Source organism: Dendrobates tinctorius, unplaced genomic scaffold, assembly GCF_039654945.1.
Source record: "Dendrobates tinctorius isolate UK_male_01 unplaced genomic scaffold, ASM3965494v1 ptg000211l, whole genome shotgun sequence".
NCBI classification, from domain to species: domain Eukaryota; kingdom Metazoa; phylum Chordata; class Amphibia; order Anura; family Dendrobatidae; genus Dendrobates; species Dendrobates tinctorius.
In genome coordinates this window covers 21053188-21074492 of record NW_027361878.1, presented here as the reverse complement: position 1 = coordinate 21074492, position 21305 = coordinate 21053188, and the positions used below count along the sequence as shown (strand labels likewise).

The window sequence follows — 21305 nt, the reverse complement described above, 5'->3', positions numbered from 1 at the left end:
AATAACTTTTGCAGTCCAATTTCTCCTGTTACCCTTGGTAAAATAAAAAAAAATTGAACCTGAAGTATTTTTTTAATGAAAAAAAGTTAGATGTTCATTTTTTTTTAAATATTCAAAAAAATTCCTGTGACGCACCTAAAGGGTTAATAAACTTCTTGAATGTGGTTTTGAGCACCTTAAGGGGTGCAGTTTTTAGAATGGTGTCACTTTTGGGTATTTTCTATCATATAGACCCCTCAAAGTGGCTTCAAATGTGATGTGGTCCTAAAAATAAAATGGTGTTGTAAAAATGAGAAATCGCTGGTCAACTTTTAACCCTTATAACTTCCTAACAAAAAAAAATTTTGGTTCCAAAATTGTGCTGATGTAAAGTAAACATGTGGGAAATGTTAGTTATCAAGTTTATTTTGTGCCGTATCTCTGTGATTTAAGGGCAAAAAAATTCAAAGTTGGAAAATTGCGAAATTTTCAAAATTTTCGCCAAATTTCCGTTTTTCTCACAAATAAACGCAAGTTATTTGAATGAAATTTTACCACTAACATGAAGTACAATATGTCACGAGAAAACAATGTCAGAATCACCGGGATCCATGGAAGCGTTCCAGAGTTATGACCTCATAAAGGTACAGTGGTCAGAATTGTAAAAATTGGCCCGGTCATGAACGTGGAAACCACCCTTGGGGGTGAAGGGGTTAAGGAAGCTTTTTTTAAAAAAAAAAATCACAAGTTTTTTGGAGTAGAAACTTTTTAAAAACCATGAAGAGTTCAAAAACCATAAGTTTTGGTTACAGAGTTTCTTCTCCAAGAACTCCAAAAAGATTTTTTTGAGCATTTTCACACCTTTTTTTTTACATGAAAAAAAATCTCTAGTGCTGCCAGGGCCACAAGCCCAAAGGTATCATATGTTACCACATCACCCCATACACACAGGGTCGATGTCCGCACCCAAGGGCCCACTCAGCCCCCCAGGTTGCCATTGGCGACTTGTGCATTTATAGAGTGGGCGCAGGAGCAACGCGGATGTTGGCTGTGGTTATACAACAGTGACCCAAGTCTAATTACTGCGTTGGGGTTGTCCCTTTTGACACCCATCCCCTTTCCCTTGAATGCAATATTGTGGGGTGGCAATGGCCTACCGTTGTGCCCCACAATGTAATACTGCCACCTTTTGCATCCTACATGAGTGTAGTGCCCACACACAGTAATGGTGATCTTCTCCTGCCATGAAGGTGTGAATAAACCCAGAAGAAATAGACTCTAATGATAAAAGTTTGGCACTGAAGCACCAAATGGGACTGTCTTCTGCTGGAACTTGCAACAGGGGTCCATTACTGTATGAGAGACTGTCACATCGGAGGATTTTCGCATGAGCCAGTCTGAACCAGCAAAAAAGTACAAGCACCGCTACTACATACAGGCACGCTATGCGTCTATAGCTTCTTATATAGAGGTACATGAAGTCCATGTGCCAATTTACAGTCTCACCTCCCGTTGAAAGTTCTGCCATGTGCACGAGTCCTTAGAATATGGGCACACAATGTGATTTTCAGGCGGATTATGCCTGGAACCCACCTGAAGAAGCGCTTAAAAAAAAAAAAAAGTCTAAGGCTATGTGCACACGCTGCAGATTCACCTGCGGGTTTTTCCCGTGCAGATTCGCTGGTAAAACCGCAGGTAAAGTGACCTGCGGTTTTCCTGCGGATTAGCCCGCGGTTTTGCCCACCTCTACTATGTTAAAGGTGTGAAACCGCTGCGGAATCCGCACAAACAATTGACATGCTGTGGTTTGTAAACCGCAGCAAAACCGCACAGAAAAAAACGCAGCGTGTGCACAGCAGTTTTGAAATTGCATAGGCTAACATGGTACTGCACCATGTCTGCGGAACTGCTGCGTTTCCACAGGGCCAAAACCGCAGCGGAACCGCAGCAAAAAACGCAGCGTGTGCACATAGCCTAAGGCTGGTTTCACATTAGCGGTTTTTTGGGCAGCGCATCGTGCGCGTCCATGCGCATGCGTAACAATGATTAACATGGCGTGCGCATGGTGTTGTGTTTGCACGCGTTCGTATGCGTTTTCGTGCGTATGCGTTTTCTCAAGGTGTGCGCCTAGGCACGCCAGACGCAACCTGTTGCATTTTGGGTCCACCGAAAGGCGTCAGAAAAACGCTTGCGCATGGAATGCGACAAAATAACGCATTACAGTCTATGGGAACGCAGGCGTGCGCATGGACATGCGTTCGTCTGCATTTTCGTGCGCATGCGTTTTTGGCATAAAAATGTGTAGACACTGGTTTTAACCCCTAGAGAATGAATGTGCATAAAAAAACGCAAATGCATGCAAAAACGCATGATGAGTTTCTATAGCGCACGATGCACTGAGCAAAAAAACGCTAATGTGAAATTAGCCTAAAAGAGTGAACATAGCCACTGCAATGTCAAAACGACTTGCTGTGCAAATGTTTTATCTTTTATCACTTCTTTTATCCAATTCAAGCTTCGAAAGCTGTAAAGAGGCTAAATCAAATTGGTGACTGGCTCATTCTTTTGGCAGCTTTTGCTTGGAAGCCGCCACTATTTTATATATAGGGTGCAAAAAAAAAAAAAGCACCAAAAGAATCTTCAGATAAAATACCATGCGTTTAAAAGATGCAACTTCCCATACCTTTAGGCCAGTTTCACATGTCAGTGGAACGGAGACCGTGATTGCATGACAATACCCAGGACGACATTGCCAGATCTCCATCTATCGTAGGTATATATGAGGCAGTGGGCTCAGGTCAGAAGACCCGACAATCTGTGTTCAGAGAATCTCTAAAAGGTCTCGCTCACATGTTTTATCGGATAGCACTTGGACTGCTTACGATTTGGCATGAGAAAAAAAAGTGGTTCCGCAAATCAGAGCGTGCACACCCATTCAAGTCTACGGGTGCGTGTCATCCAAATGCAGTCCAATTTACACGAATACAGACAATGAAGTAGATGGAGAAATTAAGTTCTCCATCTTCTCCACAACTGTAATTCTGTGAGAATCGGATCACAGCAAATGGACAATAGTCTCAAACTCTGATCAGAGTCATTACCATAGTCGATCTGATTCTCTCTTTTGAAAGAGCCCAAATATTTTTTATAATTTATAAGCAGCAGCTGAAAGCAATAACTCCTCAGTAATGGGTTAAGGAGAAATTTTGATGGCCATGGCCCATTTGGTGGCATTTATAGACACTTGTTATCTCATGTTTTCATTGGCGCTAATGTCAGGGTAAAAAAAAAAAGGGAGCTATCTATAATTACTAATATACATACATGCCGCAGAGAAGCCTCTACGGACTCGATTACTATTACAATGAACTATCATGTAATTATTCTAATATAATTATTTTTAATATAATAAAAGTAATATACCTTATACAGTTATATCATTAACAGAGGCATGACTGTGACAATCTCTAATTCACTTTAATTAAATAAGATCTGCCACAAGATCATCAGACGCCATAAATATAAATTAATGTAACGGCCATTTCTTAGAAGTCTGTTGTACAGGAGGGAGGCTGATGCTTAAATGTTAAGGCTACCTATCTATGTGTTATAACATATGCATATTAGGGGCTGGTTTCAGGTGCAGTTGCATAAATATATATATATATTTGGCATTCTGTCATATTTATAAAGCGTTCCATTCACACAAACTGTTGAGAGTGTTATACATAGGGCACTTGTGCTGAAGACCTTAAATTACATTTGCTATTAGAATCCAAATAACAAGATAGGCCTTAGATTCATGGCACTTCCCACCTAATATCCAACTCATAAAAGACGTCATGGAAGCTTGTAGCCATATAAAGATATCATAGCTTTATTAAATCCAATACAAAAAATACACATAGACAAATTTAAAAAAGAGAGGTTTACCCAATATAAAGGTACTGTCACACTTAGCGATGTACCAGCAATCCCGACCAGCGATATGACACGGTCAGGATCGCTGGTACATCGCTAAGTGGTCGCTAGTGAGCTGCCACACAGGCAGATTTCCCCAGCGACATCGCTGGGGACGGGGGTCGCTACTTACCTGTCACACCAGGCGATCCTGCGTCCTCCCGCCCGGCTCCACGCGTCGCTCGTCCTCACAGCAGGAAGCGCCGCAGGAAGCAGACGACGAGAAACAGTCCTGAACGTTCTCGCGCGATCAGTGATAACCAGCGGGGGAGCCGGTCGTAGGTAAGTATCACACATAGCGATATCGCTAGCAATATCGCTATAACGTCACTAGTTATAGTGATATTGCTAGCGATATCTTAGTGTGACATGCCCTTAACACCACAGGTGACATATGCGATATGATGCTAAACAAAGATTAGTGTATTAGTACTTAAAAAAGTTGCTGAGAGTGTATCAAAAAATATGTATACACACTTGCATCATATACATAAGTCAATGCATATCATAGTCCTGGCTGGAGAGAAAAAAGATTGGTCTGCAGAACATGAACCCTCATCACAGAAGTAAGTAATGCACTGGTTTGCAGGGCCAGTCTGATGTCCAACTGGCTATTAAATTCATCAAAATTGCAGGAGTAAAATAAAGAGGCTAACAGGGCTGCAGATATAATCATAAAGATGATATGCAAATAAGTATAGACAGAGAGCACACCATGCATAGGTTAACTAATTGAATGCTCAGTGATTAGAAGTAAAACCATAAAGTGTTTGCAGATCCCTGACGTGCGTTTCGCGTGAGCTTCGTCCTGGGGGTAAGTGAAAAGCGCGTCGGGTATCTACAACGGCCCTCAGGTCATATGCTTCATCTATTTCTCATGGCTCTGGTTGGGTGTATAGGGAATGGGAGCAACACTCTGCAAACACTTTATGGTTCATGGGTTTTCCAGCAGGACAATGACCCAAAACACACTTCAAAAAGCACTAGAAAATGGTTTGAGAGAAAGCACTGGAGACTTCTAAGGTGGCCAGCAATGAGTCCAGACCTGAACCCCATAGAACACCTGTGGAGAGATCTAAAAATGGCAGTTTGGAGAAGGCACCCTTCTAATATCAGGGACCTGGAGCAGTTTGCCAAAGAAGAATGGTCTAAAATTCCAGCAGAGCATTGTAAGAAACTCATTGATGGTTACCGGAAGCGGTTGGTCGCAGTTACTTTGGCTAAAGGTTGTGCAACCAAGTATTAGGCTGAGGGTGCCAATACTATTGTCTGGCCCATTTTTGGAGTTTTGTGTGAAATGATCAATGTTTTGCTTTTTGCTTCATTCTCTTTTGTGTTTTTTCATTTAAGACAAATTAAATGAAGATAATAATACCAAAGAATTTGTGATTGGAATCATTTTCAGGAAGAAACTGAGTATTATCTGACAAAATGGCAGGGGTGTCAATACTTTGGGCCACAACTGTATCTGCAGCCCTGTTAGCCTCTTTATTTTACTCCTGCAATTTTGATGAATTTAATAGCCAGTTGGACATCAGACTGGCCCTGCAAACCAGTGCATTACTTACTGTGATGAGGGTTCATGTTCTGCAGACCAATCTTTTTTCTCTCCAGCCAGGACTATGATATGCCTTGACTTATGTATATGATGCAAGTGTGTATACATATTTTTTGATACACTCTCAGCAACTTTTTTAAGTACTAATACACTAATCTTTGTTTAGCATCATATCGCATATGTCAACTGTGGTGTTATATTGGGTATACCTCTCTTTTTTTAAATTTGTCTATGTGTATTTTTGTATTGGATTTAATAAAGCTATGATATTTTTATATGGCTACAAGCTTCCAAGACGTCTTTTATGAGTTACATTTGCTATTAATTCTGTCTCTCTCTATGTCCCCCTGTGGCTATTTTCACTGTGATTTCACAAGCATGAATGCAAAAAAAATTACATGCACTTGTCCATAAATAGTAGCTCCATGCAATTATTTTTTGTTTTTTTGGAATTTGATAAATTAATTCTATAATATTTCACTGATATGAAGTAGCAAATATCTAGTTGTCAGTCTATACACACAATTATGTACTGTATGTATCATGTTTCAGGATAAATTGCATGGAATCACAATTCCAAATTTGTTTTGTATCATCATCGTATTAAGTTTTATTGATTATGTTGTATTCCTTTAATCTTTTTTATTAATTGAGAGCAGCACAGTGGGTCTGTGGTTTGCACTGTTCAAATCTCACTAAAGCCCCCGTTACACATAGCGATATCGCTAGCAATATCGCTGTAAAGTCACCGATTTTGTGACGTAGCAGCGATATTGCTAGCGATATCGCTACATGTGATACTTACCTCCAACCGGCTCCCCCGCTGATTATCGCTGATCGCGCGAGAAGGTCCTGGATCATTTCTCGTCGGGCGCTTCCTGCTGGGCTTCCTGTGGCACCGACGAGCGACGCGTGAACGTGGGCGGGAGGACGTCAGGATCGCCGCGTCTGACAGGTAAGTAGCGACCCCCGACCCCAGCGATGTCGCTGGTGAGATCTGCCTGTGTGGCAGCTCACTAGCGACCACTTAGCGATGCACCAGCGATCCATATCGTTGTCGGGATCGCCGGTGCATCGCTAAGTGTAACGGTACCCTTAGGACAACATCTGCAAGGAGTTTGTATGTTCTCCCTGTGTTTGTGTGGGTTTCCTCTGGTTTCTCCGCTTTCCTCCCACATTCCAAAGACATACTGAGAGGGAATTTAAATTGTGCGCCCCAATGGAGACAGTGACAGTGATGTCTGTAAAGCCCTGTGGAAATCAACGGTGCTATATAAGCAACTAAAAATAAAAAATAGAATCTAAATAGTGAGATCTTTAAGAGTATGCGCCCACGTTGCGGATTACCCTGCGGATTTTTCCGCAGGGATTTAGCTAAATCCACAGGTCAAATGACCTGCGTTTTACCTGTGGATTTAGTGCAGAATTTGTGCAGATTTCCTCAGCGTTTTGACACCTGCGGATTCCTATAATAGAGCAGGTGTCAAAACGCTGTGGAGCCGCACAAAGAATTGACATGCTGCGAATTTAAATCCGAAGAAAATTCACGCAGAAAAATCCGCAGCTTGTGCACAGCGTTTTTCATTTCTCATATACTTTAATGGTACTGTACAACGCAGCAGTATCTGCTGCGGATCCGCAGGGCCAAATCCACTGCGGATCTGCAGCATTATCCGCAACGTGTGCACATACCCTTAATAAGCAAAGATTTTCTCTACATAGGTGGCCCACCAGCATAGCAGGTTGTGATATTTTTCTCTTCTATGATAAAGGTACAGAATCACAAGATAAAGAATTATCAGAAGAGGTCTACAAATTGGATAAAGTTTTATAGAGCGCTTCCTGATATGTGACCATACCACGAGCACTTACCAGCCCCATTCTTGCATCAGGCTATGATATTGCAGCGTGTATGGTTAACTTTGTTTAGCATCCCTAGACATCTAGTGTCAAAAAGCTGCAAAATATTTTGCAAGATGTGTTGTGACTTTTAGCCCTTCTGCACCATTTAATGCACTGTAGAAAATTGTCTTACATTGTAGCTGAAATCTACAAGTAGTAGCTGGCTTATGTTTCAGTTTCTATTGCATGAACAGCCTTACTGAAAGGGCTTGTCCAAATCACAAAACTATACTTCCCTGCTGGACTCACATCAATCATTCATGCTCCATGCTTTGTACCTAGTCGGACTCCTGACTTTTTCTTCTGTCAAGAAGAAGGAGGATTGTGACCACTGCAGCCAATCAATGGCCACTGATGGGTTGCAGCCCTTGCACACACTGTCCAAGTTGGAACCAAGATTGTTTCTTCCCATTTAGATGGAAGGTCAAACTGCCTTCCTGAGCCACTGAGTGGCTTCTGCAGTCACATAGCAACCCTTTCCTATCCCCCATAACTGGAAAAATCAAGTGACACAGTATAGGATATGGAGGAGAGAAACCTATACGGTAGGGTTTTTCTTTTTTTTTTTTTTTTTTTGCTTTTTTTTAGTTTTACCACCACCATGGCCCCATTTTGAATGTGTTAATTGCTTGTATAGAGTCAGACTTAATGTTTTAGGGCTTGTGCAAACGTTTGTATTATCGGTCTGAGTGCGATCCGACACAACATCGGATCACACTTGGTCCAATGTTAGTCTATGGGGCTGTCACATGTCCTTTTTTTCCTTGGACAGAGCTGCTCCAAGGGAAAAAAATCGCTACATGTCCGAGTTTGAGCCAATATTCAGATCGCACACGGACGTGCAAGTCAATGAGTTTGTGGGAAACATGAGACTAAGTGAGGTCCGATTTCTGCGCACTGACACATTGGAGAAGATGGTGACATTTTTTTCTCTATCTTCTCCTTATCCAAGAGAATCTGAGCACACTGTGATCACACTCTGATCAGAGTTTGATCAGAGTGTCATTTACATAATTTCCCAATTCTTTAAAATAAGATAATCTACTGCCATCTACTCGAGCCCAAACAATGCATCTTTGTGGTTGATAGGCCAAGACTGATCATCTGAGTTGCTTAGTTTGGAGCAAATCTAATGAATTAACCAAAAAGGAAATACTGTTGGATACTGCAATACTTAAAGCCCCCCAATCAGAAATTCAGGGCTTATTCAGTAGGCACTATTGTGCACTATGGTGGTTTTCTGTCTTGGTGACTGATTTTGAGGAATCTAATCCACAAGGTACCATAATAGATTGTAAGCTTTGCCAGGCAGGTGCTATAGGTCTATTTATCTATATGCCGTTTATATATTTAGTCAGGTAGCTATGTAATCCTTTAGGGGAATCGCACCCTCCTTTTTTTCATCTTTCTCGTGATCCCACTTTCCCGTGTCACTTTATCTTACTTAGCTCTCGGTGCTCATGTAACAAACGATGTGCCCTCCGGTGCTGGGAATAAGGGATCTATCACTAATTATACCCCAGACACTCAGAAGAAAGAGGGGATGCATGGAAACTAGACGAGAGAAATGGATGCAGGAAAAACATTATTAAAACATTACTGAAGCCTGGATTTAACCTTTAGCTGCTACTTGGTCAGCAACACTTTAAATGACTCTAGAGTTCCTTCTCCCTCAAGCAATAAACAGATTACGACTTTGTGTCAAATAAAAAGGAGACTTTTGTGATGATTTCTACAGACGTCTAATAATTATTTATTTTCTCTCTTTTTTTTTCCACCCCATCCATCGCCCTCTCTCCTTTAGCAAACAGTACTCTTCTGGGAGGAGGAGGAGGTAAGTCTGTGTTTGTCTTCTGCTCCCTGGGAGACTCTTTACATTTTCTACATGCAGCTTACAGCAATATACAACCCCAGCTGTCAACTCCATTTCCATCTACAGTTTATTAAGGAAAATGGATTTATAAAACATTTATCCAGGTGTGTTCATCCTCAACACTCAAATACAATAATACAGTACTGTGCAAAAGTTTGAGGCAGGCGTGAAAAAAATGTTGCAAAGTAAAAATTGAAATGTTAATAGTTTGTTTTTATCAATTAACAAAATGCAAAGTGAATGAACAAAAGAGAAATCTAATTAAATCTCTACCTATAAAAATTATTTCAGGTACACTTGCACATATTTTTTTGTGAAGGAACTTGATAGGGAGTTTGTTCCAAACATCTTGTAAATCCAACCACAGATCTTGTGTGGATGTAAGATTGTGGAATGTAACTTATTCACAAACTAGTCCAGGCTTAGTAGCTGCTGCCCTAGCTCAAATTAAAAACATCTATTGATGAGTCTTTAGGGTCCCTTTATATTGAAATTGAATAGCCCTAAGCTGACCATGCACATTGGATGTACCGTATATTGGTTCTTTGTGTCTCCCAGCTGCTCCCCAGATATCAGGATTCAGGAGCGATGATGATTGGGCAGTTGAAAACCAATTGACCAATCATTTTGTTTTTACGGAGATATGTCTGTGCTGGGGGAGTCTGGTAGCATTTTACTTTAAAAAAAAAAAAAAAAAACACATGCAAGAAGAGCCAAGCTAAGTTTGCATAATTATGGAGGGGTCGGGAGAGATAGCAGTCAGCCATACTTCCATTTCTACCTAGACAAGAGAACAACACTCAACTACATGTAAACTTACCCTACCACAAACATGATGCACAAGATATTTCTCATAGTATATTGTTATTTCACCCTAAAAAGGAATTGATAACAACTAGTATGAATCACCTAAAGTGTCAGTCTTATGATAGGGGGAATTGCGTTGAGCGGACAGCCGATGGTTCGATTGTCATTGTTAACGTTTGTTAATGCTGTACTGTATGATCGCTCTTATGTTTATGTTTCCATTTTTTTCCTGTAATCCTCCATGTTGTGATGATGGAGATAAGGGTTGATGTGTGTCCTACGTAAAACAGTTCATTTTTCCACTGAATGCTGAATGACTCTGCTGAAATCGTCAACAGGGTCTTGGATTTTGCTCTAGAAGACTTGAGTCGTCAAACAAACAGTATTCAGTCTCTATTTGGAAGACTACATATGACTGTTGTTCCATCTTCTACATAGTTGTGCAGTGGTACAAGGACATGGAAAGCGTCACTGAAAACTGTTTGGATGACTTTCAGAGCTTTATGAGAGGTGAAACAGCAACACAAAAAAGCAGCAAATCACTATATAAATGCCTTAGCAGGATGCGGGTGACACCCAGGATAAAGGTGGGGGACAGCACAGGTGCAAAATGCCAATAATGCAGCCACTCACAAGGCTTAAATATGGTGACAGTCACTCAAGTAAGTGTTGTGCACAGTATCTGGCTTACAGCCATGGGCGTAATGATCATGGTTGCAGAGGGTGTGACCGCTACAGGGCCTGTGCGGGAGGGGGGCTCGCCCACCTCAGCGCCTACTTGAGCTGCATGTGTGCCCGAGGACATATATACCAAAAAGGGGACCAGAATTGGGGAAATATATATCAGGATGGGGGACATAAATACCAGGATGGGGAACATTATGTAGGTATCAAGATGGGCCCAGACTGGGGGACCTATATACCAGGATTGAGAACATACACTCACTGGCCACTTTATTAGGTACACCATGCTAGTAAGGGGTTGGACCCCCTTTTGCCTTCAGAACTGCCTCAATTCTTCGTGGCAGAGATTCAACAAGGTGCTGGAAGCATTCCTCAGAGATTTTGGACCATATTGACATGATGGCATCACACAGTTGGCGCAGATTTGTCGGCTGCACATCCCTGATGCGAATCTCCCGTTCCACCACATCCCAAAGATGCTCTATTGGATTGAGATCTGGTGACTGAGGAGGCCATTTGAGTACAGTGAACTCATTGTCATGTTCAAGAAACCAATCTGAGATGATTCGAGCTTTATGACATGGCGCATTATCCTGCTGAAAGTAGCCATCAGATGTTGGGTACATTGTGGTCATAAAGGGATGGACATGGTCAGCAACAATACTCAGGTAGGCTGTGGCGTTGCAACGATGCTCAATTGGTACCAAGGGGCCCAAAGAGTGCCAAGAAAAAATTCCCCACACCATGACACCACCACCACCAGCCTGAACCGTTGATACAAGGCAGGATGGATCCATGCTTTCATGTTGTTTACGCCAAATTCTGACCCTACCATCCGAATGTCGCAGCAGAAATCGAGACTCATCAGACCAGGCAACGTTTTTCCAATCTTCTACTGTCCAATTTCGATGAGCTTGTGCAAATTGTAGCCTCAGTTTCCTGTTCTTAGCTGAGAGGAGTGGTACCCAGTGTGGTCTTCTGCTGCTGTAGCCCATCTGCCTCAAAGTTCGACGCACTGTGCGTTCAGAGATGCTCTTCTGCCTACCTTGGTTGTAACGGGTGGCAATTTGAGTCACTGTTGCCTTTCTATCAGCTCGAACCAGTATGCCCATTCTCCTCTGACCTCTGGCATCAACAAGGCATTTCCGGCCACAGAACTGCCGCTCACTGGATTTTTTTTCTTTTTCGGACCATTCTCTGTAAACCCTAGAGATGGTTGTGCGTGAAAATCCCAGTAGATCGGCAGTTTCTGAAATACTCAGACCAGCCCTTCTGGCACCAACAATCATGCCACGTTCAAAGGCACTCAAATCACCTTTCTTCCCCATACTGATGCTCGGTTTGAACTGCAGGAGATTGTCTTGACCATGTCTACATGCCTAAATGCACTGAGTTGCCGCCATGTGATTGGCTGATTAGAAATTAAGTCTTAACACACAGTTGGACAGGTGTACCTAATAAAGTGGCCAGTGAGTGTATATACCATGATGGGCCCAGGACTGAAGACATATATACCAGGAACAGGTCCAAGATAAGGAACATAAATACCAGTAAGAGGCCCAGGATGGGTGATGTATATACCAGGAAGGAGCCCAGGATGGGGGACATTACTACATAATGAAACAGGGTGCGAACACGTATGTCTTTATAGGATAATATGCCTGATGAAGAGACCTAAGTAGTCGCAAAAGCTTGCTTAGTAATTTCACTTATTTTATATTAGTTAGCCATTAAAAGGTATTATAACTACAAGATTGTTATTTTGTTTCTCCCACTGAGAACATTCAATCTTTTTTTAGGATTTAGAGCGCTACAAGGGCCATTTCATCTGACCAACATACGGGAGGGGGCCCATGTTCAAATTTTATAACGTTGGCCCATCGGACTCTAGCTACGCCATTGCATATACATTATATATTGTATATAGTCCACTCTATAAAGGCAAAACCCCTTTTATTCAGCCAACACTTATGAGGACTAGCTGCATCCTGAATAAAAAGAGAAATCTTCAAAATGCCTGCAAAGGCATTTGTATTGTGTTTTGCGGCAAGTAGCGCCGCTTCTTGTTGAGAGCTGGGTTGTTATGAATGGGTCACCGAGGAGAAAGAAGCAAAACAAGCTAAGTCACAGAAAACCAGAGAAGTTGGTAACTATGCAGATTGCAGATCCCTGATCCTACCACACAACTAGCAGCAGCCGTGGAGCGTACCTACGATGTTCCTAGACGCTTCGTCACAGCCGGACGACTAAATAAGCCTGAAGCATGAAAAGGGGAAAACTAACTGCCCCAGAGCAGACCCCAAAGGAATAGATAGCCCCCACACATGTATTGACGGTGAAACAAGATGAAGGCACAAACACAGGCAGGAAAATAGGCTGAGCAAACGATGGGGCCCAAACTAACTAGAAAGGAAAGGAAAGACACTGTCTGCAACCTGCAAAAAATCCCTACAAAAATAATGTCCAACACTTCTGATAGCAAAATTAACCCTGAAGTCACCAGACTTCTCCCACTATATCAGCACTCTGAAATATTCTGAGACAGAGCAAAAAGAGACCAAACTAGTAAGGGACAAAAAATAAATTGGCAAAATACTGATAAATAAGAGTGGAAATTCGGCACAGCCCCCAGCCTGGGCTGGCTGACCACACAAAAAACTGAATAGACCAACAAAATCAAGTGTGAACATTAGCAGAAAAACTTAGCTTTAGATGACTGGAACAGAGCTGAAAACCAAGAGCTGACAAGCCAGAAGGAATCACCAGCAACTGAATAGGGCGTCGGCTGTTTTAAGTCCAATCGTCTTCCTCATTCTCAGGTGGCAGATCTCCACTGATCAAATCAGCCTCACTACCTCCTGTTACCACCAGAGGGAGTCTGGAAGGAGAACTCACAACTGGTGAACCAGAGAATGAACTCACAACAGTACCCCCCCTTGAGGAGGGGTCACCGAACCCTCATCCACGCCACCAGGCCGATCAGGATGGGCCCGGTGAAAAGCACGAACCAATCTATTGGCATGAATATCGGAGGCAGACACCCAAGAATTATCCTCCTGACCATAACCCTTCCATTTGACCAAATACTGGAGACTCCGTCTAACCAAACGAGAATCCAAAATTTTTCTACCTCATATTCCACATTGCCTTCAACCAACACAGGGTCAGGAGGTGCTGCCATAGGAACCACTGGCTCAACAAACCTCTTCAACAGAGATTTGTGAAATACGTTATGGATCTTGAACGTAACTGGAAGAGCCAATCGAAACGAAACAGGATTAAGAATTTCCAAAATCTTATAAGGACCAATAAATCTTGGCTTAAATTTAGGAGATGCAACCTTCATAGGAATATTCTTAGACGACAACCAAACCATATCACCCACTTTAAACCGGGGACCAATGGTCCTATGCCGGTTGGAAAATCGCTGGGCCTTTTCCTGAGAGAGTGACAACTTATCCACCACTTGGTCCCATATCTGCTGCATTCTTTTAACCACAGTGTCCACACCTGGGCAGGACGAAGATTCCATTTGCCGTGAAGAGAATCGAGGATGAAACCCAAAATTACAGAAAAAGGGTGACATCAAAGTGGCAGAACTAGCTCTATTGTTCAGTGCGAATTCGGCCAAGGGCAAAAATGAGACCCAATCATCCTGATCAGCAGATATAAAACATATCAAATAAGACTCCAAGGTCTGGTTTGTTCTCTCAGTCTGTCCATTGGTCTGGGGATGAAACGCAGAGGAGAAGGATAACTGAATTCCTAGATTGGAACAAAAGGCTTTCCAGAATCTGGAAACAAACTGGACTCCTCTGTCGGACACAATGTTCTCAGGGATCCCATGTAACCGAACCACCTGTTGTAAAAACAAGGGCACCAACTCAGCGGAAGATGGCAACTTTGGGAGTGGTACAAGATGGACCATCTTCGAAAATCTATCACAAATCACCCAGATAACAGTCATTCTCTGAGAGACAGGAAGATCAGAAATAAAATCCATTGAGATATGGGTCCATGGCCTCTTGGGCAACGGCAAGGGCATCAGCAACCCACTAGAACGAGAACAAGGTTTAGACCGAGAACAAGTCCCACAGGACTGTACAAAATTCCTGACGTCACGAGATAAGGCAGGCCACCAAAAGGACCGACTCACCAAATCTCTGGTACCAAAAATACCTGGATGACCAGCCAATGCGGAGCAATGAATTTCAGACTTCACTCTCTTTCTCCACTGGTCAAGAATATACAATTTTCCCATAGGGCAACACTCAGGTTTATCCTCCTGAAATTCCTCCAGGGCGCGTCTCAAATCGGGCGAAATGGCAGAAAGAACTACCCCCTCACCTAGGATGGTAGTAGGCTCGGTCACACTAAGAGAATCGGCAAAGAAACTCCTAGAAAGGGCATCTGCCTTAACATTCGTAGTGCCCGGAAGAAAAGAGACCACAAAATTAAAACGCGTGAAAAACAAGGCCCATCTAGCCTGTCTAGGATTCAAGCGTTTGGCCGACTCCAGATAAATCAAATTCTTGTGATCGGTGAGGACCACAACTTGATGTCTAGCTCCCTCCAACCAATGTCTCCACTCCTCAAATGCCCACTTCATGGCCAACAATTCCCGATTCCCCACGTCATAGTTGCGTTCAGATGGGGAGAACTTTCGAGAAAAGAAGGCACAGGGATTCATCTTAGAAGTCACAGGGTCTTTTTGGGACAAAACAGCTCCTGCACCAATCTCAGAAGCATCTACCTCCACCTGAAATGGAAGTGAGACATCAGGTTGCCGTAAAACTGGAGCTGAAGTAAATCTCTGCTTAAGCTCCTGAAATGCTGAGATAGCCTCAGGAGACCAATTCAGGAAATCGGCGCCCTTCTTGGTCAGATCAGTCAGTGGTTTGACAATACCAGAAAAATTACCTAGAAATTTACGATAGAAATTAGAAAAAACCAAAAACTTCTGGAGGGCCTTCAAAGAAGTAGGCTGAACCCAATCATAAATGGCCTGTACCTTGGCCGGGTCCATTTCAATAGTCGATGGAGATAAGATAAATCCCAAAAATGAAATCCTCTACACCAAAGAGGCATTTCGATCCCTTAACAAACAGGGAATTCTCCCTCAAAATCCGGAACATAGTCCGGACGTGTTCCACATGAGAATCCCAATCACTAGAAAAGATCAAAATATCATCCAGATAGATGATCAAAAACTTATCCACAAAGTCACGGAAAATATCATTCATAAAGGACTGGAAGACAGAAGGGGCATTAGTGAGCCCAAAAGGCATCACCAGGTACTCAAAATGTCCCTCCGGAGTATTAAACGCCGTCTTCCATTCATACCCGTGCTTGATGCGAATAAGATTATACGCCCCCCTGAGGTCAAGCTTAGTAAACCAGCAGGCACTCTTAACTCTGGAGAATAAATCAGACATCAGAGGTAACGGGTACTGATATCTAACCGTCATCTTGTTAAGGGAACGATAATCAATACACGGTCTTAATGAACCATCTTTCTTGGCCACAAAAAAAAACCCAGCACCTAAAGGTGACGAGGATGGTCTAATATGACCCTTCTCCAATGACTCCTTTAATATAGGATCGCATAGCTTCATGTTCGGGTACTGATAAGTTGAAAAGCCGACCCTTGGGAAATTTACACCCAGGCATCAACTCAATTGCACAGTCATAACTCCTATGAGGAGGCAAAGACGCAGACTTGCTCTCACTAAATACATCAGAAAAATCGGCTAGATAATCAGGAATATCATGAGACTGAGGAGAGGTGGAGAAAACAGGAGCGTCCCTAAGAACACACAGACAACCCCAACTCACCACAGACCCTGGGGTAACTCGCATTGTCACCTGGGTCCAAAACTGAGGTTTATTCTCCGCCAAAGGAGTAGCATCAATACCCCTCAAAGGAATAGATAGCCCCCACACATGTATTGACTGTGAAACAAGATGAAGGCACAAACACAGACAGGAAAATAGGCTGAGCAAACGTTGGGGCCCAAACTAACTAGAAAGGAAAGGAAAGACACTGTCTGCAACCTGCAAAAAATCCCTACAAAAATAATGTCCAACACTTCTGATAGCAAAATTAACCCTGAAGTCACTAGACTTCTCCCACTATATCAGCACTCTGAAATATTCTGAGACAGAGCAAAAAGAGACCAAACTAGTAAAGGACAAAAAGCAAATTGGCAAAATACTGATAAATAAGAGTGGAAATTCAGCACAGCCCCCAGCCGGGGCTGGCTGACCACACAAAAAACTGAATAGACCAACAAAATCAAGTGTGAATATTAGCAGAAAAACTTAGCTTTAGATGACTGGAACAGAGCTGAAACCAAGAGCTGACAAGCCAGAAGGAATCACCAGCAACTGAATAGGGCATCGGCTGTCTTAAATCCAATCTGAGACTCCTGAGGTCCAATCGTCTTCCTCATTCTCAGGTGGCAGATCTCCACTGATCAAATCAGCCTCACTACCTCCTGTTACCACCAGAGGGAGTCTGAAGTTGAACTCACAACTGGTGAACCAGAGAATGAATTCACAACTCTGGGTACTTTCTCTTTCTGCACGAGCTGTAATGGCAGCCATATTGGTTGTCACTCAGCGCAACTGATACAGATGTAATTAAAAAAAACCAAAGTACAGAATCCAGCATCCATATGTGGTAAAGTCCATAGATGTTTATTACAACTTATATTAAAATTACATAGGCCATAAGAAAAAAGTAAAAAAATTACCACTTTTGACCTGCTTTAAGAAACAAGTGAATAGGAATTGCAGTAACTTAGAGGACACCTCAAGGACTTCTATTTTCTACCTTTTTCATTTATATGGTGAAATGCTTTATAGGGAAGTACAATTCTCATAAAATATATCTCTAAATGTTTAAGGAAAAGATTATTTAACCACTCTCTGTAGGCATAAGGCATTATTCTAAACGTACCATCATCGCAGTCAGAAACACAAGTTAGAGATTTGGAAATGTTTCCCAATCTTGAAGGCTATAACATTTTTCAGTATCTGACAACCTGAATTAGCATATTGAAATCCAGCGGAATAACACATCACAATTCATCATAATAAAGGAATGATATAACTGCGATGGAACAGAAGACGTAATGAAAACATATGGTGCTTAGGTGGCATCAGGAAGTAGATCTAGATGCATGTATTACACAGCCTTATTGGCAAGTTGTGAAACGCGCTAGTCTTGTTGATATGAGCATTAACTAGGGATAAAATCGTTAGTCTATTCCTGACTTACCCACGGGTCATAATAGGGAATATATGTGGATATTTTCCCGGTTGTGACCTCATTGTTGCTGGACCTTGTAGAATCAAAAGGACACGACAAACATAGTTTTTGCTACAGGGCAAAAGAATCTGTCTGTGAGAGATAACTGCCATCTCAGCAAAGATCCAGATGGTTCAATAAAGCATCAGTACGACTTGCATTCAGAAGTACATCTTTGAGCATACATCTTCAAAATCACCACGTTGTGAACACTCACAAGTGTTAAGTGTTTGATATACAGGACCTACACTCCACATTTGCTTAGACCCACTTTGTGTATTAATATGAGATGATGACTCCATTGCATTACTCCGAGGATGTTCAATAATTTATGTACCTGAATGTGAAAATAATTTTTTTTCTGAGAAAATTGAATTTACTACTTTTCATTGTAATCCCCGTTGACTTCAACATACTTATTCCACTTTGCCTCCAGTGATCGGATGCCCTCAGAATAGAAGGAGACTTCTTGCTGCTGCAAGAACCCTGTTACTGCCTCTTTGGCTGTGTTATCAGGAAATCACTGGCTATGCAGAATGTTCTTCAGGTTCCGATACAGAAAGTAATCACTGGGAGCCAGGACTGGACTGTAGAGTGAATGGTTAAGCTCTATGAAGCCGCATTCCCTGATGGCAGCTTGTGATTTGCCAGACTTGTGAGTTGGCGCATTGTCGTGAAGCAGCAATACATCTGCTGACAACCTCCTACTGCCTTTCTTTTTGATGGCCTCACATAATGCCTTTATTGTTATGTGAAATCATAGGTATCTCTGGTAATTGTTGTCTTGTAGGGCCTGAATTCTAGTAATAAAACCCCTTCTGTATTCCAAAAAAATGTTGCCATGATCTTTCCAAATGACTGCTGGATGCATAATTTGTTTAGAGTTGGTGACCTCTTATGCTTTCATTGCATGGCCTCATGGTCTCAAGATCATGGTGGTGGACCAAGTTTCAACACCTGTAAAAATTTGATTCTAGATTTTATCTAAGCAAGTCTAAACTCTCTTGGCTTAGTTGCTGGCAATATATTTTTTTCCTCAGGCATCAACATTTGTGGCACCCACCTGGACCCAACCTTTGACATAATCAAAACATCATGAATGATACTGGAAACCGTGCTGACTGAAATGCCTAATTCATGAGCTATAACACTGACTTTGACCTGACGATCTTCCAAAATCAAGGCCTTCACTTCAAGGCACATTTCTTTTCTAGATGCTTCAACATGTTGTCCTGAATGCGGTATCCTCTTCAATTGCTTTCCTACCATATTTAACCCCTTAGCGACTGCCGATACGCCTTTTAACGGCGGTAATTAAGTGTACATAAACCACAGCGCCGCTAATTCATGGCACTGTGGAGAAAGTGAATAGCGCTCCCCAGTGTCGGATTTTCTCCGGGGTCTCAGCAGCCGGGGGTAGCCGAGACCCCAGAGAACATGAATCGGTCATTTTTTACCGACCCCACTTTTGCGATCGCCGTTATTAACCCTATAATGGCGACTGCAAAAAAAAAAAAGCAGCGATTTTGCATTAAATTTCTCTTTCCTCTGATGTGATCGCACATCAGAGGAGAGAAAACTAGGGTCCCTGATCCCCCCCGGTACCTCTCCGTGGTCCAGGGTCCCCTCCCGGTGGTCCCGCGTCCTGCCGGCGTCCTCCGGTGGGCGCCGCCATCTTGGATCCGGAAGAAAATGGCGGGCACATGCGCAGTGCGCCCGCCGGGAATCTGCCGGCTCCGGCTGGCAGATTCCATTCATTCATTTTGATCACTATGATAAACTATCATAGTGATCAAAATAAAAAAAATAGTACATAACCCCCCCCGTTTATCATCCCCTTAGTTAGGCCAACATAACGAAATAAATAAAATATTTTTTTTTTCAGTTTTCCATTAGGGTTAGGGTTAGAATTAGGGTTAGGGTGAACTAGGATTAGGGTTAGAATTATGATTAGGGATTAGGGTTGGGATTAGGGTTAGGGGTGTGTTGGGGTTAGGGTTGGAGCAAGAATTGAGGGGTTTCCACTATTTACCAACTTTGGGGGTCTAAAAATTGGGGTCTAAAAAATCACTTTTGTGGAAATAAAAAAGACTTTTTATTTTCACGGCTCTGCGTTTTTAAACTTCTGTGAAGTGCCTGGGGGTTCAAAATGCTCACCACACATCTAGATAAGCTCCTTGGGGGGTCTAATTTCCAAAATGGGGTCACTTGTGGGGGATTTCCACTGTTTAGGCCCATCAGGGGCTCTGCAAACGCAACATGACGCCCGCAGACCATTCCATCAAAGTCTGCATTCCAAAATGGCACTCCTTCCCTTCCAAGCTCTCCCATGCGCCCAAACAGTAGTTCCCCCCCCACATATGGGGTATCAGCATACTCAGGACAAATCGCACAACAACTGTGGGGGTATGATTTCTCCTGTTACCCTTGTAAAAATAAAAATTTGGGGGCGAAAAGATCATTTTTGTGGAAAAAAAACGATTTTTTATTTTCACGGCTCTACGTTATAAACTTCTGTGAAGCACTTGAAGGTTCAAAGTGCTCACCACACATCTAGATAAGTTCCTTAAGGGGTCTAGTTTCCAAAATGGGGTCACTTGTTGGAGGTTTCCACTGTTTAGGCACATTAAGGGCTCTCCGAACGCAAAATGGCATCCGATCTCAATTCCAGCCAATTCTGCGTAGAAAAAGTCAAACGGAGCTCCATCCCTTGCGAGCTCTGCCGTGTGCCGAAAAAGTGGTTTACCCCCACATATGGGGTATCGGCGTATTCAGGAGAAATTGTACAACAAATTTTGTGGTTGATTTTCGCTTTTAACACTTGTGAAAATAAAAAAAAATTGGTTCTGATGTAAATTTTTTGCAAAAAAAAAGTTAAATGTTAATTTTTTTCTTCCACATTGCTTTAGTTCCTGTGAAGCACGTAAAGGGTTAATAAACTTCTTGAATGTGGTTTTGAGCACCTTGAGTGGTCTAGTCTTTAGAATGGTGCCACTTTTGGGTATTTTCTGTCATGTACACCCCTCAAAATGACTTTAAAAATGGTTTTGTAAATTTTGTTGTAAAAATGAGAAATCGCTGGTCAACTTTTAACCCTTATAACTTCCTAATAAAAAAAAATTTTGCTTCCAAAATTGTGCTGATGTAAAGTAGACATGTGGGAAATGTTATTTATTAAGAAATTTGTGTGACACATCTCTCTGATTTAAGGGCATAAAAATTTAAAGTTT

The 21305-nt window shown here is 42.2% G+C and overlaps 1 protein-coding gene across 3 annotated transcripts in view; it reads left to right on the top strand.

Moving 5' to 3' along the window:
• MACROD1 (mono-ADP ribosylhydrolase 1) overlaps window positions 1-21305 on the top strand; it is a 963591-nt gene that overhangs the window by 718026 nt on the left and 224260 nt on the right. For all 3 annotated transcript variants that reach the window (XM_073554582.1, XM_073554583.1, XM_073554581.1), the window contains exon 4: window positions 9204-9233. In XM_073554582.1, the coding sequence (XP_073410683.1) occupies window positions 9204-9233 (30 nt within the window). The remainder of the gene's footprint in view (window positions 1-9203; window positions 9234-21305) is intronic.